At 45.1% G+C, this 18879-nt stretch overlaps 1 protein-coding gene across 1 annotated transcript in view; it reads left to right on the forward strand.

The window, feature by feature from the left end:
- The window catches only part of CDH8 (cadherin 8), a 455531-nt gene that overhangs the window by 359399 nt on the left and 77253 nt on the right, over positions 1 to 18879 (forward strand). The window contains exon 8 of the mRNA XM_084813265.1: positions 13775 to 13896. Coding sequence (XP_084669391.1) covers positions 13775 to 13896 — 122 coding nt within the window. The remainder of the gene's footprint in view (positions 1 to 13774; positions 13897 to 18879) is intronic.

The following is an 18879-nucleotide window of genomic DNA, read 5'->3' on the forward strand; positions in this document are numbered from 1 at the left end:
GGGAAGGAAATGTACTCAACATATGCTCAAAAGCAACTTCCTCTATTTCTGTCAGGTGATATGTTCCACACCCAAGCCCTATTCAGGAGTATTCACTAAGCCTGAAAGGAGAAAGAGTATTCTAGCCTCACTCCTCCATGTTCTAGCCCCATCTCCACCAGATTAGTGTCTTGATCTGTATTGGGGCCCCTGTGCTTACTTTAGAGTAAACTAATAAGAAAAAGGTATAGCTGCTAGTTCCATCATTAAAGAAACATGTGCTTTGGGACTCAGATGCTTAGCAGGGTACAGAATATATGAGTGGAAGCAGTCCTCCAGAAGCAGCCTGGTTCCAAACCATTAAGGTCATTTAAGAGCAGCACCTTAAATTGGATTCAAAAATGTAATTGGTGCAGAATAGTTGTAACGTGATCAGAATATCTCAGAAGTGTTCTCAGAGGTGGTCTTAATGCCACAGTGAACAATGGAGAATTCCTAACATATTGGTTCCACTTCAGATATAAGACCAAAGCCCTATTCAGGCATTTGGAATCTGGGTAAAGTCACAGTTCCAAATTCTGTGGAGAGCCTCCACAGATAGAAGGAGCTCTCCCCTACAGAAAGTTGCCCTCCATGGATAGAGGGCTATCAATACAGACACTCCCCCTACTCACATGTTTACATTACCCAGATTCCGAATGCATGGATAGGGTTCAAGTAATTCAGAAATCAGAAAGCTAAGGAGAAATCCAGATGAGAAGAATGGCAGAAGTATCCCTAATTTTAGCTCTCCTCCATTTATGTGCCATCCAGAGAAAACATCTCATTCTCAGCCTTATCCTTAGATTTCACTCTATCACCATTCCTGGAATTCGATAATGTAGTCTTACATGTCAGTATTGCTGCTCAGTGCACTGTTTTTTTTTTACAGATTAAAGATTGCACTGAGGAATGGGTGGGGTGGGCAGAGGGAGATGTAAAACAGCACAGAATATCAGGCAGGTAGGTTATCTTGTTAGATCCACCAGTCCTGATAAATGTGTATCTCGTCGTGGAAATATTAACACAGCAACTTTGCAAACTTGTGGGTGGGGGGGACTTCAGACAAGATATCAAGCCAACCCAGCAGTATATTTAGATTTTTGAAAGGCTATTACTATTGGTACCAATCCAGCTCAACTTTCATGTAAAAAGAAAAAGAAAAAAGGGCATACTATATACAAACAATGAAATGCACATCCCATTGGAAGCAGTGTGCAATGCACATCTTATTTATATCTGTAGTTCATAATCCAGCAAATGATAAGTGCATGGATCTCCTTTGGTGGATCAGAGTATGCATGTTTGGTGAATCCTAAACGTAATTATTTGGAAGTATAAGACTTGCACATACCATTTCATGTTTGGAGAAATGAAAACACTAGTAACTGTTCAGTTGCAGGGGATACAAACATATTCCTTCCTTCCAGGCAGCTTGTATTTGTTGTTGTTGTTGTTCAGTTGTTCAGTCGTGTCCGACTCTTCGTGACCCCATGGACCATAGCACGCCAGGCCTTCCTGTCCTGCGCTCTCTCCCGGAGCGTGCTCAAGTTCATATTCATTGCATCGGTGATGCTATCTAGCCATCTCATCCTCTGCCGTCCCCTTCTCCTTTTGCCTTCAGTCTTTCCCAGCATCAGGGTCTTTTCCAGGGAGTTTTCTCTTCGCATTAGGTGGCCAAAATATTGGAGCTTCAGCTTCATTATCTGTCCTTCCAATGAGCACTCAGGGTTGATTTCCTTTAGGATGGACTGATTTGACCTCCTTGCAGGCCAGGGGACTCGTAAGAGTCTTCTCCAGCACCACAATTCGAAAGCATCAATTCTTCAGCGCTCAGCCTTCCTTATAGTCCAGCTCTCACAGCCATACATTACTACTGGGAAAACCATAGCTTTGATTAGACAGACCTTTGTCGGCAAGGTGATGTCTCTGCTTCTTACTATGCTGTCTAGGTTGGCCATAGCTTTCCTCCCAAGGAGCAAGCGTCTTTTAATTTCATGGCTACAGTCACTGTCTGCGGTGATCTTGGAGCCCAAGAAAGTAAAATCTGTCACTGCTTCCATTTCTTCCCCTTCTATATGCCAGGAAGTGATGGGGCCAGATGCCATGATCTTCGTTTTTTTAATGTTGAGTTTCAAACCAGCTTTTGCACTCTCCTCTTTCACCCTCAACAAGAGGCTCTTGAGATCCTCTTCGCTTTCTGCCATTAGGGTGGTATCGTCTGCATATCGGAGGTTGTTGATAATTCTCCCAGCAATCTTAATTCCGACCTCTGATTCATCCAACCCGGCATTTCTCATGATGTACTCTGCATATAAGTTAAATAGGCAGGGTGACAATATGCAGCCTTGTCGTACTCCTTTCCCAATTTTGAACCAATCGGTTGTTCCATGTCTGGTTCTTACTGTTGCTTCTTGACCCTCGTACAGGTTTCTCAGGAGACAGGTAAGGTGGTCTGGTACTCCCATCACTTTAAGAATTTGCCACAGTTTGTTGTGATCCACACAGTCAAAGGCTTTAACGTAGTCAATGAAGCAGAAATAGACGTTTTTCTGGAATTCTCTTGCTTTCTCCATGATGCAGCAAATGTTGGCGATTTGATCTCTAGTTCCTCTGCCTCTTCTGCAGCTTGTATTACTATTATAGAAAACCCATCCCTGAAGCTACTGCTTCAGGCTGCAAGTGCTCTCTGCAAGCAGAAAACTAGCACATCAGGGAGAAGTGTACATTCAAACATGACCTGTTCAACTATAATCTGAAGTGATGTTGCTGCAAGCAACAACACCTTTCTACCATCTTGTTTTCAATAAACAATAGAGTCTTTCTACCATCTTGTTTTCAATAGAGTCAAATGGCTCTAAGGCAGCAATCCTATGCCCACCAACCTTGAGGAAAGTCCCATTGAACTGCATGGAGTTTACGTCTGAGTAGGAATGCATAGGATTGCACTGAATGGCTTCATTTTTATGTTACTCTGGCAGCATGGAACCTGTAACAACCATGCTTCTTTCTGTACCACAATGCTAACATGAGAAGCCGCAAGCATCAGGACTCCTTTCATAAGAACAAGAGCCATGTTGGATCAGAACAAAGACCTAGCTGTCTACTCCACCATTTTGCTCACACAGTGGCCAACCAGATGACCAAAGGAAGCCAGCAAGCAGGATGTGAATGCAACAGCACACAATCACTCATGTTCCCGGCAGCAATGGGCATACAGAGGTATACTTCCCCTGAGGTATGCCATACTGGAGGTAGTACAGTCAGGGCCAGAAATATTGGAACAAGGATAACTGTTTTGGCAGTTGGCCTCTGTACACCACCCCATTGAAGTTGAAAGGAAACACACCCAGATGGGAGCGAAGTCAGGACTTCCAGCTGTAATTCAAGGGGTTTGATCAAAGTGGGGCACTAACCATTCAGAAAGGACAGCCAGTGGCATACACACACACCCATCATTGGAGCTCATAAGTAATGGAATGAATGGCTGACAAGCAGCTGCATGGCCAGGGGTGGCCTGTTTCCTAGGTGCCCCATGACCAATCAAGCAGATGAAAGGCCTGGAGGTGGTTCTGAGTGTTACATTTGCATTTGGTAGCTGTTCACTGGAACTCCCAACATGAGGTCCAAAGAGGTGTCCATGAGATTGAAGGAGGCCATCATTAAGCTGAGGAAACAAAATAAACCCATCAGAGAGATAGCAAAAACATTGGGAGTGGCCAACACAACAGTTTGAAACATCCTGAAAAAGAAGGAATTAACTGGCAAGCTCAGCAACAGCAAAAGGCCTGGCAAACCACAGAAGACAACTAAAGTGGATGACTGCAGAATTCTGCTCATGGTGAAGAGGAACCCTTTCACAACATCTAGCTAGGAATGTACGAAAGTAGGGATGTCAGAGAATTTCTCCACGAATCTCTGGGAGGCCGAATGCCAACGCATTCGGCCCCCCGAAATTGGTGGAGAAGCGGTCCACCCCCCCCGCCCCCCCGCCGGATGGGACTTACCTTTGTCGAATGTCCCTGGCGCTGGTGGCTCCCGGCGGCGGCAGCCGGTCTTCTGACCGGCTGCCGCCGCCGCCATTTCCAAGTAAAACAACAACAACAACAACAACAAATGTGATAGGCTACGTAAAGATTTACATAGCCTATCATGGCTAGATTTTCAAAAAAAACCGTGATAGGCTATGTAAATCCTTACGTAGCCTATCACGGCTGACTTTGGCTGCCTTTTGTGTTCCTTATTTGCGTACGCACTTTTTTTTTCCCCCAAAGTCAGCCGTGATAGGCTACGTAAACATTTACGTAGCCTATCACGGCTGACTGCAGGGACGCAAACGGCATTTAAAACGACATTTGCGTCCCGGCAGGAGACGAGATTTGCGGCTGGAGGGACGGGGCGCCTCCCCCCGGCCAGAATTTCAGCGGGGGGGATGGGGCACCTCCCCCCCACCACAAAGCAAGCTGCGGGACCAGGTAAGGGACTTTCGTCCATCCCTATCGAAAGTCACTTACCTTTTCGCAGCTTGGATTCGTGGTGGTGGGGAGGTGCTCCATCCCTCCTCCCGGAATCCTCCCTGGTCCGGCTCCACAGAGCCGCCGGCCATGGCCATCCACAGCCGGAGTTCCGGCCACCGACGGGCTGATGCGGACACAAATGGCAGCCACTGTAGCCAGTGTGGTGTAGTGGCTACAGTGCTGGACTGGGAGTTGGGAGATCCGGGTTCTAGTCCCCACTCGGCCATGGAAGCTCACTGGGTGACTTTGGGCCAGTCACAGACTCTCAGCCCAACCCACCTCACAGGGTTGTTGTTGTGAGGATAAAATGGAGAGGAGGAGGAGTACGTACACCGCCTTGAGTTCCTTGGAGGAAAAAAGGTGGGATATAAATGTAATACATAAATATATAAATAAATAAATTTGCTTCCTGTGAAGCTGCCGTGATAGGCTACATAAGTATTTACATAGCCTATCACAGCAAGCCAAAAAACAAAAAACAAAAAAACAGCATACGCAAATGGTGGCAGCTACAGTGGCCACCATTTGCATTCCCTATTTTTGGCCGCTTTAGCCTACGTAAATATTTACATAGGGTATTATGGCGAAGAAAAGGGGAACACAAATAGCGTAGTGGGTGCCATTTGCATTCCTTTTTTTTGTTTTTTGCCATAATAACCTACGTAAATATTTATGTAGGCTAAAACAGCAAAAAAAAAAAAAAAGGTTTAAATACTTATGCTTTAAATACTTATGTAGCCTATCATGGCTTCTGCAGGGATGCACAAATGGCGTCCCTGTGTTAGCCATGATAGGCTATGCAAGTATTTACGTAGCCTATCACGGCTACATGGAAGAAGGAATTAGGTGGGTTAAGTTGGGAATGGCCCAACATATTATTTTGCATGCTACAGTCTCCTTATGGGTCGGGGTCTCCAGCATGGAACCCTTTGGCACCAGTATGCCTGTGGACACCTTATCTTGGTGGTCGCCATGCTCCCTGCTCCTCCTGATTTTATTATTTTATTTCTTAAGATTTGTATTAATTTTTTTTTTTCTAATTGGGAGGCTGGCATGCTACAAAGAGAGGTTGTACTCCCCAATGCTTTCTTCATTTGAGTTCCATAGAGGGGTTTTGTATTTTGGAACTGCGACCACGCTAGGGGTGGATGAAAGTCACTTACCTGTCCTCGAAGCTTGTTCGCGGTGGGGGGGAGGCGCTTCGCTGCTCCCTCCGCAAAGTTCAGGCCAGGGGGGGAGGCTTCCCGCCTCGCCCAGCCGAGATTCAAGCTGGGGGGGGGAGGCTTCCCGCCTTGCCCGGCTGAAATTCAGGCCGGGGAGGAGGCTTCCCGCCTCGCCCGGCCGCGAACTCAAAAGTTTTTTTTTTAAAAAAAAAACTCCCCCGTGATAGGCTACGTGACGATTAACGTAGCCTATCACGGCTAGATCTGCAAAGTCAGCCATGATAGGCTACATTAATCATCACGTAGCCTATCACGGGTGACTTTTTTTTAAAAAAAAGTGTGTACGCAAATGGCGGCCCCCATAGGGAGCCACCATTCGCGTTCCTTATTTGGTCAGTGTAGTCTATGTAAATCTTTACGTAGACTATGGCGAAAATAAGGGCAACACTAATAGCGTTGCCCTTATTTTCGCCGTAGTCTACGTAAATCTTTACGTAGAGTACAGCGACCAAATAAGGAACGGGAATGGCGGCTCCCTATGGGGGCCGCCATTATCCGTACGCGCTTTTTTTTTTTAAGTCACCCGTGATAGGCTACGTGACGATTTACGTAGCCTATCACAGCTGACTTTGCAGATCTAGCCGTGATAGGCTACGTGAATCATCACGTAGCCTATCACGGGGGCGTTTTTTTTTTCTTTTATTGGAATGGCGGGGGCGGCAGCCAGTCGAAAGACCGGCTGCTGCTCCTGCCCCGGACGAATACCCACCAAACCGCTGGCCGGACCCACCGCCGGGAGGGACATTCAGCAAAGGTAAGTCCCGTCCCGGGGGGGGTGCAGGGGGCGGGGGGGTGCGGAGAATTTATCCCCGAAACTTGTTCAGGGGGCCGAACACGTTGGCGCTCGGCCCCCGAAGTTTCGGGGACAAATTCTCCACCATCCCTAGGTCATGCCTCTGCCTTGAACTTAGGTTTTTAGGCAAGTAACTGTTCTTGTAGTCTCAGCACTTTGCCTTCTGGGAAATGAGTGTTTTCTGACTGGCCATGCCCACCATAGCAGCCATTTTATGAATGGGCAATTGGGCCACAGAGCAGCCATTTTGTGAGAGCACCCATGACACTTCCTCAAAATTCCAAATGTGCCCACTGACCTAAAATATGTGGGGACCCCTCTGTAGGTTGTTCAGCCCTGTAATAAAAATAATGATTTAACTGATTAATAAGCACGAAACAGTCCATTGCAACTATAGTATGAATTGCAAGCTAATCATCAAGGAGTATCCCCTTCTTGGAGATGTCCAAACTCAGCAAATACTTCTCTAGTGTTTAGCAAATTATTATTTTTCAATGAATTCTCATTGAGTTTCTAATTATAATATCTTTAGGTTTAATGTTTGCATTTCACATGAAAGACAAACATTATGGGGCTAGCCACAAGAGGCATGAATAATTTCTTCAGAAGCTTATCTAATTAATTACATTCCGCTCTAATGTCTCTAAAATTTGAACCACACCATCATTCCATTCATTTAAATAAAAGGAAATCTTTAGTATTTAAATGTGACACTTGACACTGAGAACCCCATGCCCTTATTGTTTTTGTTGTTTGTTTGTTCAGATAAAGAAATTGTGCTTGAAATGTTCTGAATATGCAGTTTGCATGTGACTATATCCCTACCCCGAAGAAGAAGTACATTATTGTTCCCTGTTAAATGTACACACCACTTCAGCAAAGCCAATTCACTGCATGAAATCGTGCTGACCCATGTGATAAATTGTGAATGTGCTGACTGGTTGCATTTATCTGTACACCAGGTTTAGTGAGCTTTCCTGATCAAATTACTGCATGGATTCCTCATGTCCATGAAGACAAAGCAAAGACTGGTGGGGGCTGAGTAGCATTTATGTATGTGCTCCTTTCCCTGGAAATAATCATATTGGGAATTAGGGATGTCACAGAATTCCACCACGGATCTCGGTGAGGCCGAATGCCAGTGCATTCGGCCCCCCGAAATCTGTGGCGGAATGACCTGCCACCCCCCCGCCCCCCGCGGATTCCCCTTGGGATGAGACTTACCTGGGGTGGATCTTCCGGGCGGCGGCAGCGGCGGTGGGCAGTCTTCCAACTGGCTGCTGCCGCCACCATTTCCAAGCTTGTGGAAAAAAAAAAAAAGATGTGATAGTCTACATAAAGATTTACGTAGCCTATCATGGCTAGGTTAAAAAAAGAAAAGAAAAAAAGACGTGATAGGCTATGTAAATCTTTATGTAGCCTATTATGGTTGGGGGTGGGTTTAAAAAAAATGCATACGCAAATGGCGGCAGCTACGGCTGCCGCCATTTGCATTCCTTCTTTTTACCGTCTTAATCTATGTAAATATTTACGTAGACTATGACGGCGAAAATCGAGGGGAAAGCAAATAGCATAGCGGGTGCTATTTGCGTCCCCTTTTGATTCGCCATTTTAGCCTATGTAAAGATTTACATAGGCTAAAACGGTGAATGAAAAAGGGACGCAAATAGCGCCCACTACGCTATTTGCATTCCCCTTGATTTTTGCCGTCATAGTCTACGTAAATATTTACGTATATTAAGATGACTAAAAAGAAGGAATGCAAATGGCGGTGGCCATAGCTGCCGCCATTTGCATACGCGGTTGTTTTTGTTGTTGTTGTTTTGTGTTTTTTTACCCAGAGTCCTCCATGGCTGGAAATCCGGCTGTGGACGGCTCTGGCCTGGCCGGGCCAGGCCTGGCTGGCTGCTCCGCGGAGCTGCCGCGGAGCACAGCCAGCCATTCAAGGATTCCGGGGGGAGGAATGGAGTGCCTCCCCCCCCAGCCAGAATTCCGGGGGGAGGGATGGAACGCTCCCCCCCCCCACCATCAACATTATCTGCGAAAGGTAAGTCACTTTCATACATCCCTATTTGGAATGAAAGAGGGCTCTAGAAGGAGGGACCGTACTCAGTGGTAAAGCACATACTTTGGATGTAGAAGATCCCAGGATTAATCCCTCCAGGTCTGGGAAGCCTACAACCAGGATATTAATGGAGTAGAATCTTAATGCTCATGTTCCCTAACTCCTGGTATTGAGATGCATAATGTCTCTGATACTGGAGGTAATATATGGCCATCCTGACTAGTAGCCATTGACAGCTTTATCCACCATGAATTTGTCTCATCCTTTTCAATGTGCCTATGTTGGTGGCCAGTCAGAGCTACTGCCAGTCAGAGTAGACAATAGTCGGTAGGATGAAAAAATATTCTGGGCTGGTGAAAGGCAGCTTCCTGTGCCCCACATCATGGGAGAAGGCATTTCACCTATTTCCAGTGGTAGAAAGCAAAAATGAACGCATTGTTTCAGTGGGAAGGGAGGCTGACTTTTTTTTTTTTAACCTATTATGTAGCAAGGCAAAGTAGCTCCTTCTAGGGATATGTGAGAATTTAGTGTCAGTTCATTTTTGATAAGAACGTACCCAAATTCACGTTTTATTTATTTATTTATTTATTTATTTATTTAAATTCAGGACAGAGAGATGGTGAGGTTCTTGGTTTTGGTTTGTTTGTTTGTTTGTTTGTTTTTAAATTGGATGTGCAAGAAACTGAAACTGGTGTATTTATCCATCCATGCTCAGGACTCTGAGTGCTTAGCATTTAAAAGTCTGGGTTTGAATCTCCCCGTATTCAACCATCTGAGTGCTCTATTAAGGTTGCCACTTCCTTCTTCTGACAGGCTCCTCATCTTTAACAGATACAGACAGATACAGCCGCCCCTCCCCATGCTGGGAATAGCTGTACCTAGTGAACCTGGCCAGTGCAGATGGGTGAGGATTTCATTTCAGTTTGGTTCTGATAAGAATTTACCACAATTTTCAAATTGCAAATTTCAAATTTCAAATTTCATGGGGTGGGGGGTGGGAGGGCTTCGTTCTGCCATGGATTTCAGGGGGCCGAATGCAAAGCCATTTGGCCTCACCGAGATCCATGGCAGAATTCTCTGCCATGCCTACATATTCTGTACCTGTCAAAGAAGTTGTCAATTCCCCACCCATCTTTGCTTGGAAAGCACTGGTGGAGGATGAAATGACTAGGGCTGTACAAAACCCACTTACCGTTCCGGTCTGGGAGTCTGCAGGGTGGGGGGAGGCGATCCGTCCCTCCCCCCGGAATCCTGTCCAGCCGGCTCTGCTCTGTGCTGAGTCTGCAGAGCCACCGGCCGGGCCCATCAGCAGCCAGACTTCTGTCCACTGCTGGGCTGCGGCCACAAATGGCATCCAGCACAGGGGATGCCATTTGCGTCCCTGCTTTTTGCCGTGATAGGCTATGAAAATATTTACGTAGCCTATCACTGAAAAGACCAGGGACGCAAATGGGGTAGCAGATGCCATTTGCGTCCCTGCTCTTTTTGTGATAGGCTACATAAATATTTACTCCATTTGCAGTTGCAGTCAGGGGCAGTGGATGGACGGCAGCAACGGATGGACCGAGACTGGCAGGCAGCACGTAGGGTCTGTCCAGGGAGGATTTTGGGGGGTGGCAGGGGGGGAGTGGTCCATTACGCCATGGACTCTGGGGGCCGGATTCTTTAGAATCCGGTCTCATTGGAGTCCATGGTGGATTTCTCCACCGTCCCTAGAAATGACTAGTATAAAATAACAAGTTATTTGACAAGCATAGAATAAGGCTCTGCTGGACTAAATGAAGCAGTGTGTGAGAGGATGAAACTGACAAGGATATTTACAAGAGAGGAATATGCCTGTTTAGTAGGGATAGGGGAGAATTTCTCCCCGAAACTTCGGGGGGCCGAGTGCCAATGTGTTCGGCCCCCCAAAGTAGTTTCGGGGAGAAATTCTCCGCCCCCTGCACCCCCCCAGGATGGGACTTACCTTTCCCAAATGTCCCTCCCGGCAGTGGGTCCCGGCGGCGGTTCGTCAGGTCTTCGACAGGGGCAGAGGCGGCAGCTGGTCTTTCGACCGGCTGCCGCCGCCGCCATTCCAATAAAAGTAAAAAAAAAAAACGTGATAGGCTACGTGACGATTAACGTAGCCTATCACGGCTAGATTTGCAAAGTCAGCCGTGATAGGCTACGTAAATCGTCATGTAGCCTATCACGGGTGACTTTTTTTTTAAAAAAAAAGCACGTACGGATAATGGAGGCCCCCATAGGGAGCCACCATTTGCGTTCCTTATTTGGTCGCTATAGTCTACGTAAGATTACGTAGACTACGGCAAAAATAAGGGCAACGCTATTTCCGTTGCCCTTATTTTTGCCGTAGTCTACGTAAAGATTTACGTAGACTACAGCGACCAAATAAGGAACGCGAATGGCGGCTCCCTATGAGGGCCGCCATTTGCGTACGTGCTTTTTTTTTTTTTAAGTCACCCATGATAGGCTACATGACGATTAATGTAGCCTATCACGGCTGACTTTGCAGATCTAGCCGTGATAGGCTACATTAATCGTCACGTAGCCTATCACGGGGGCGTTTTTTAAAAAAACTTTTTATTTCGCGGCCGGGCGAGGCGAGGCGCCTCCTCCCTGGCTTGAATTTTGGCCAGGCGAGGCGGGAAGCCTCCCCCCCAGCCTGAATTTCGGCTGGGTGAGGCGGGAAGCCTCCCCCCCCAGCCTGAACTTTGGGGGGAGCAGTGAAGTGCCTCCTCCCCACCGCAAAACAAGCTGCGAGACCAGGTAAGTGGCTTTCGTGCACCCCTACTGTTTAGGGCTGTATAGCAAACAAGTGGACTTGCAATCATGCGGACTTGCGCAAGTTCACAATATTTTTTTTTAAAAAATGAGCCCATTTGTACAAATTTCAAGATCCATCCCAAAAGATCTAATTTGTGCAAATTGCCACCATTAAAAACACACACACACAAAATGCAGAATCTTTGTATTGGATCAAGTAGCTATGAATTGAATGGATGCCGGCAAGGGGTAATGGAACAAAATCCACCATGGCCAAACCAGAAATATCTGTTGAGATTTCACCCTTGAAACACAATTCTCATATATTGCTACTTTGTGTAGAGAATCTCCATGCTACATTGTGATGCTGCATGTAGAGTGGAGATACCGGTCTGGATTCTGATTTAGTCATAGTTAGAAGTAGATTCATTGAAATCAGTCCTGTTTCAACCACTTTGCGTAGAACAGGGCTGAGAAACCTGTGGCCATCCAGATATTGTGGGACTCCCATCAGTCCCAGTCAGCATGACGAATGATCAGAGATGATGGGAGTTGGTGTCCAACAAAAATTTGGAGGTCCTTAATTTATTTTGAGCAACCCACCCAGCAGGCAGGTATGTAGAGCAACCCATCCAGCATCTGCTGCCATGGGCTGCATACACTCCAAAAAGTAAATAGGGAAGAGAAAAGAACTGCTTTTCCATGCTATATAATAAGGTAAAAATAAGGATGCATGAGAATGCCATTTTTGCTCAGAAAACATGCAAGCATGACTCATTTGAAACTCCAAATGCAGTCGCAAACACGTGTGTGCTGAAAATATTAACAAATTGTTGAACACGTACCTGTGTTCATCTCATTCCTGATTTCTAGTTCAATTTGTGCAAATTTCCTAATTTGTGCAAATTTTCCTCTGTAGACTGAATCAACCCCACTCTCTCCTATGGATGAGAGTTGTGCACATTTGGGGAAATTTGTGCAAATCTCCCATTCAATCACTGCTCAATTTGTAGATTTTTCCATTTGCACAAAGCAAGCAGTGATTGCAAATGCAAATGGGATATGGGCATGAGGTGAGAGAGAAAATGCTGTACCGAAAATCATGGCAACCAGAAACATCACTTGTTATCCCATCTCTATGTGAACCTGTTAGTTTCATATAATGCCATCTCATGTTTTCCAAGCACAAATTAATTCCATCCTGTTCCTGCATCAGTCTGCATTTTTTATGAGGCAATATGAAAAATTGTACAGATTTTTGTGCATATTTTTGTATGCATGGAAATTCTCAATGAGTCTCCAGGCAGTTCATAGCCTTCTGTAGCTTTTTTATGAGACTAAAAATCTGATTCCCAGAATGATGCAATCTTAAGTCATACCAGAATTATGTGGAGATTCGCTCCATTATTGCTGCATCTCCAGCAAACTGTCATCTGCGACAAACTACCTTTCAGGAAGGTTAGTCTGCCATTACTGATCTTATTGAGGAACCTAGGATTTGTCAGAACATAGACTCAAAATAACTGGATTTGGAAGGGCAGATACTTAAAGTAGCAGGTGTATTTTTTTGTTTGATAGTTTAGAATAATTAGAAACTAGGATAAACTGATTAGGGCTGTATTTGGGAATACATCCCATGGAGAAAACTGGGCTATTAGTTAAGAGAAATATGATAAAATGTAGGTATAAATGTGGGACAAAGCCTTTGTTCCCTTAATGCACAGACATTTTGCATTCAAAGCCACATGTCTGGATCAGATTAATGAACCCAAATACTTGAATAATCTCACAATATACTCCCTTTTTACCTGCATCAATTCCACACTTCACCTCTCTTACAAAATCTGATTAGAATACTTCTGTTATATTGTTTTTTCTTTTTTCTTTTTTCTTTCTCCTTTTTCCTTTTTTGTTTTTCTTTTTTTGTTTTGTTCTTTGCGAAACAGAAATAATAGATGTGCAGTCAGCTGGCTAATAGAGTAAAATGGCAAAGATAAGAAACGAAATAAATCTTGGTTGTTTACAGCCTCTTTTCCCCATGCAGAATGCCCTTTATCAATAAAAGAATCCTAACTTCATCAGAAAAAAGGGGGAAAAAACCATCTACCAATTTAGTCCAAGAAGGTCTTCATCAAGCTAATCTCCAGCAAACGCTCTGTGCAATAAGGATTTATTTGCTGTCTCTCTTTTGTGAAATGCTGCCCATTCTTCTTTATCTCCCCCCCACACTCTTTGCTGCTAGATAAAGCAGCCCAATTATAGGAAGTAGAAAAGGCACAGCAAGCTTTCAGCATGGATGTGTCTATCTACCTTAGGTCCTTCATGTCATTAGTATGAAATGAAGTGTGCTTACCTCTCTCTCTTTTTCCATGCTGTGTTTTTCTTCTCTTAGGAAACCCCAGTCAAATATCTCGAGTGCCTGTTGCTATCAAAGTTCTCGATGTGAATGACAACGCTCCTGAACTTGCATCAGGGAACGAAGCATATTTGTGCGAAAACGGAAAAACCGGAAAAGTAAATATCTCTATGTTGTCTGTGCTGCGTAGTTTTCTCTAAAACCTATTGGTCACCTGTCTGCTAATGTGAGCTATATTTTTCCCCTGGTTCAGTGTGAAATTGAACATATGAACCTGACTTATGCTGATGGGCCATCTAGTTTTCTTTGACTGGCAGCAAATCTCTAATGTCTCCAGCAATGTTATTTCCCAGATCCCAGGCCTCTTACCCGTAGGGATGTCAGAAGTATCTGCAACAGAATCAAATAAGTTTGGATTTCTATGAATCCAACCTGCAGATTCTGCAGTGGACCGGCATTTCCCTATTTGTACGGATTCTTCAGACATGCAAACTCTTTTTGTTTGTTTGTTTATTTTACTTTCTGGAATTTTATGTAAATTTAGTCATAGAAAAATGCATTACATTTTTAAAAACCAGCCAAAAACGCACATCCCCCCTGCCCAGGTAAAGCAAGAAAATGAGCGTGGGGATTTGTGCATGGGAGGATTTGCACATTTTGGGGGACTTGTGCATTTTTGCAAGTGCGAATTTGCAGAATTGTGCATTTGCACAAATTGGGGAAATTGGAAATAATCCAATTCTGTCAATGAATGGATGATGGAACAAAAAGCACCTGATAATCCACACAATGCAGATGGAACGGATTTTTTAAAAAAATCTGTACATCCCTATTTACCTGAGATAAATAGATGGAGATGCTGGGGATTGAGCCAGGGATCTTCTGCATGCAAGGGACGTGATGTAGCACTGAGCCACAGCCCCTCCACTTTGATACATGGGTCAGATTTGATCCCATAGAGATAATACATTTGAAACATACTTATTTGCCTGATTATGGCAAAACAAAACAAAACCCACCCTTGGCCAGACATTGCAGACAAGCAAGCTCTCTTACTCCAGTCTAGTTTGGTTGTCTGTGTGAACTCATTGTTTTGTACAAGTATATCACATTTTTTAAAAATGCCATGATTAAATATTATATTTCTTATATTGTTCAACTGCTGTATCCATGTGTGTACAGCCACATTTGTAGGGAAGGCCTGTCAGTTCTTATAATGAAAGATTGTCATTCTAATTGACAAGAGCCCAATCTGTAGCATGGGTACCAGACGTGGCAACAGGGAATAATAAGGCTTCACCTGGACAGGAAGAGGAGCACCCTGGTTAGATTAGCACCCTAGTCAGTCCTGCACTCCTGCCAACCACTCCAACATTGCACTGCACAACACCACCACAGAGAACAAAGTTGGATGCATGTGTACTGCAATGTGGACTAAGGTGACAGGTGCTTTATTCACTCACTTTACAGACCAACTAATAGATTGAACAAAAGCTGGAGTGACCAGGGTCATAGCAATAAGTCCCACCTCCATCTGCATCTGACTGTTCATTTAGTTTGGGGGTGGAGAACCATTTTTTTCTGTCAAAGCCTGCATTCCTTCAGAGGTAATCTGTTGGAGGGCACATGCCGGTGGTGGAGAGGATCAAAGGGACCGGTGGGTTTAGCCAGAGCCAAAAGTGGGTAGAGCCACACCTTCTCTCTCTCTCTCTCTCTCTCTCTGACATCCTTCTTTCTTTCTCTCCCTCTCCATCCTTCTATTTCTCTTCCTTCCCATCGAGCACTGCAGGCTGCTGTGGGAGGGACAGATTGCTCTTGCCAGAGGTCTGAACATATTGCTTGCAGAGGGCTTTTGAAACTGGGCGTAGGGCCACCTGCAGGGCTGAAGGTGGCCATCCTGGCCATCTTTGATTTAGTCATATGATATGAGTAGACCTCATGCATACACAAATTGTACACACATAGGTTCTGTACATGTGATTGGCAACTTTGCTTTTTGCGTGGACAAGCATGCACATGGACTGTTTGTACACACAAACAGTCTGTTCACATGACTAACTACATGTGCATAAGTTGGGGGTGGGGCTTACAGCAATGATTCCACTGCATCCTCCCCCCCCCTTTGCAATATATTTTTGGTCTCTCCAGATTGGTCAGGTCATGCAAAGAGGCTACAGTTATGTGCTTCGAGATGGGGATGTACTTGCCAAAAAGCTCCATTGTTCTTAATTAATACAGGGACAATTTACCCCCTCCCCTTAGGTGCAGAGTTTCTTGCTCAATCTCTGGTTTAAGTAGGGATATCCATCACTGAGAAGTCCAGTTCTTTTTTGACTTGATGGAGTTACGACTTGCTTTGCATTTGTGAGTTGAGCTGTAGGCTTTCCCTCGAATTCCAGGAACATTTTTCACACATTTTTTCCCTGATAGATTCTGAACTTCTCACAAATTTCTGAGCAATGTGTGCCAATGTCGGAGCAGTTTGTGCAAATTGCAGCCAAATTTGTGCAAATTGCAGCCAAATTCATGCAAATTGCAGCCAAATTCGTGCAAATTGCAGCCAAATTCGTGCAAATTGTGGCCAGATCTGTGTGAATCGGGTAGAATTTGCACAAATTCTGCTTTATTTGTGCAGATTGCTCAGAAATTTGTGCAATTTGCAAAACCTGTGAAAAATGCACAAAATGTCCAAAAAAATCCACGAACTGGCCCAACATGCCGCAAACCTAGTCAGGTGCCATAGCAGGACCGGAACTAAGTCTGCGGGGCTGAACCCAGGAAAACATGTTGGACTCCATCCCCCAAATGGATTTATCCAACATCCCTAGGTTTAAGTAGACATTGCAAGATCTTGCTAACTCACACATTCTTAAACAGAAGATTGAGATTAGAGATGCTGTCTGGGGAAGCATAGAATAAGGAAGGAAAAGGGTGGCATGGGGTGTAGTTCATGCCTAAAGGCAGGAGCACTCCTAAAGAAGACAGGTACATATCAGGGAAAGAAATACTGGCCAGGTCCTATATGGAGCATGAAACCACAGCATCTACTTTGGCTATCATACAATAAATCCCCAATTTTGGGCTGTGTTGAATGATGCAACAGAACCCAATCTCCAAGGAAGGAATACAGTACAAATGAAACAAAATCGTTTTTATTATCCGGCTTGTGAAGACACTGAGTGACAGAAATCTGCAGCCTTGTAGCTGCCTAATTTATTTCTGGGTAGTGACATTTTAATTTAAATAAACAGCAGTTGACAGCATGACACTAGAGTTGTTAATCCAGTATTCTTGTGCCTCGTGGGTGTTTGGCAGTAAATTCACCATTTACCAAAGCAGCTTACCTGATAATAGAGTTAGAATTTGCTTCCTATTGTGGGCCAGTACAAGAATCTATGTTTGCAAAGATTTGATTATTTCAAACAATCAATGTTTTCACCTCCCAGCAGTCATTTCTTCAAATCCCTGCCCTAGTTGCCCGGTTGTATACATTAAAAAATACAAAAATAAAATCAAAAACCCAATAGTAAAGAACCTATTGATCCATTGGAGAATGAGAATGAGATTGGTGAAATGGAACTCCTAGCAAGTGATCAGGGTTGGTGTCAGAGGTCAACAATTTTGGGCACTTGCCCAAACCTCTGCAGGAGAGCCTACTGCGAACCCCAGAGCTTGCTAGACCTGCTTTTCCTCCTCCTTGCTGTCACTGCTGGGTCATCTCTCCCCTCTAAGCAAGTGAACGGTGACAGGAGCAATGAGAATGAGCAGCAACATCTACTCAACCACTCTCCTTCTTGATGGCCATGTAGACTAGGCCCAGGGGAAGAGGGCATGTGAAGGGGCAGAGATGAAAGTGACAAAGTGGAGGAATGGGGTCCACTGAAGGCATTTTTCCCAAAGGCTTCCCAACACCTAGAACCCACACTATAAGCAATCCTAAAAACAGTTATACCACATTTTTCAACCCATTTAGTTCTGAACTAGCCTCAGCATGGGATCAGCTTTTCAGATCATATCTTATTGCAATAAGCAGTAGATTGGGCTGCACAGCAAACATAACGTAGACAAGCATAATGGTATGCTCAGAGTAAAAATGTGTGGCCTTAGAAATCATCAACCTGTACATCAAGAGTGGGGAACAATTTTCAGTCCAAGGTTTGAATTCCAATCTAGCAAAGGTCTCGGAGGCCCAATTCTTTCTAGGGATGGCGGAGAATTTCTCCCCGAAACTTCGGGGGGCCGAGCGCCAACGTGTTCGGCCCCCCGAACAAGTTTGGGGGAGAAATCCTCCCCCCCCGCCCCCCGCCCCCCCCGGGACGGGACTTACCTTCCCTGAATGTCCCTCCCGGCGGCGGGTCCGGCTAGCGGTTCGTCCGGTGTTCGAGCGGGGCGGGAGCAGCAGCCAGTCTTTCGACCGGCTGCCGCCCCCGCCATTGCAATGAAAGAAAAAAAAAAGTCCCCTGATAGGCTACGTGACAATTCACGTAGCCTATCACGACTAGATTTGCAAAGTCAGCCGTGATATCGTCACGTAGCCTATCATGGGTGACTTTTTTTAAAAAAAAAAAAGCGCGTACGTGAATGGCGGCCCCCATAGGGAGCCGCCATTCCCGTTCCTTATTTGGTCGCTGTAGTCTACGTAAATGTTTATGTAGACTACGGCGAAAATAAGGGCAACGCTATTTGCTAATTTCTTTCTGTCGGTGGAGCCAAGTGGTTGTGGCCAAACACAGAGTGTGAAGCCACGTTCCATCTGTGGGTGGGACCAACTGGGTGTGAGCAAAGGAAGCATGGCTGGGGGCAAAATGTGATTCTTCTCCATTTTAAGCCTACTCAGAAATAAGCAGGACTAGCTTCTGCATGTTTATGCAGCAGTAAGGAGGACAAGTTTCAGATATGAGCAGAACTGAATGACTCAGCAACTTCTTCTCCAGGCAATGTCCCTCTCCAGAGCAGAGAAAAGCTCTTATCCCTGATCAGCTGCTTAATGGAAATAAGAGCTTTTCTCTACTGAGGGAGGGGGCAAGCCTAGGGAGTTCCCTATATCCGGCCCATGGGCTGGGGGTTCTCCATGCCTGCTGTACATTGTAGTGTCATTGCAGGACAGATTTACAAACATTGACTATGATATTATTTAAAAT

This window comes from Heloderma suspectum, chromosome 8, assembly GCF_057233095.1.
Source record: "Heloderma suspectum isolate Gila_16-S chromosome 8, 16-S_ref, whole genome shotgun sequence".
Classification (NCBI taxonomy): domain Eukaryota; kingdom Metazoa; phylum Chordata; class Lepidosauria; order Squamata; family Helodermatidae; genus Heloderma; species Heloderma suspectum.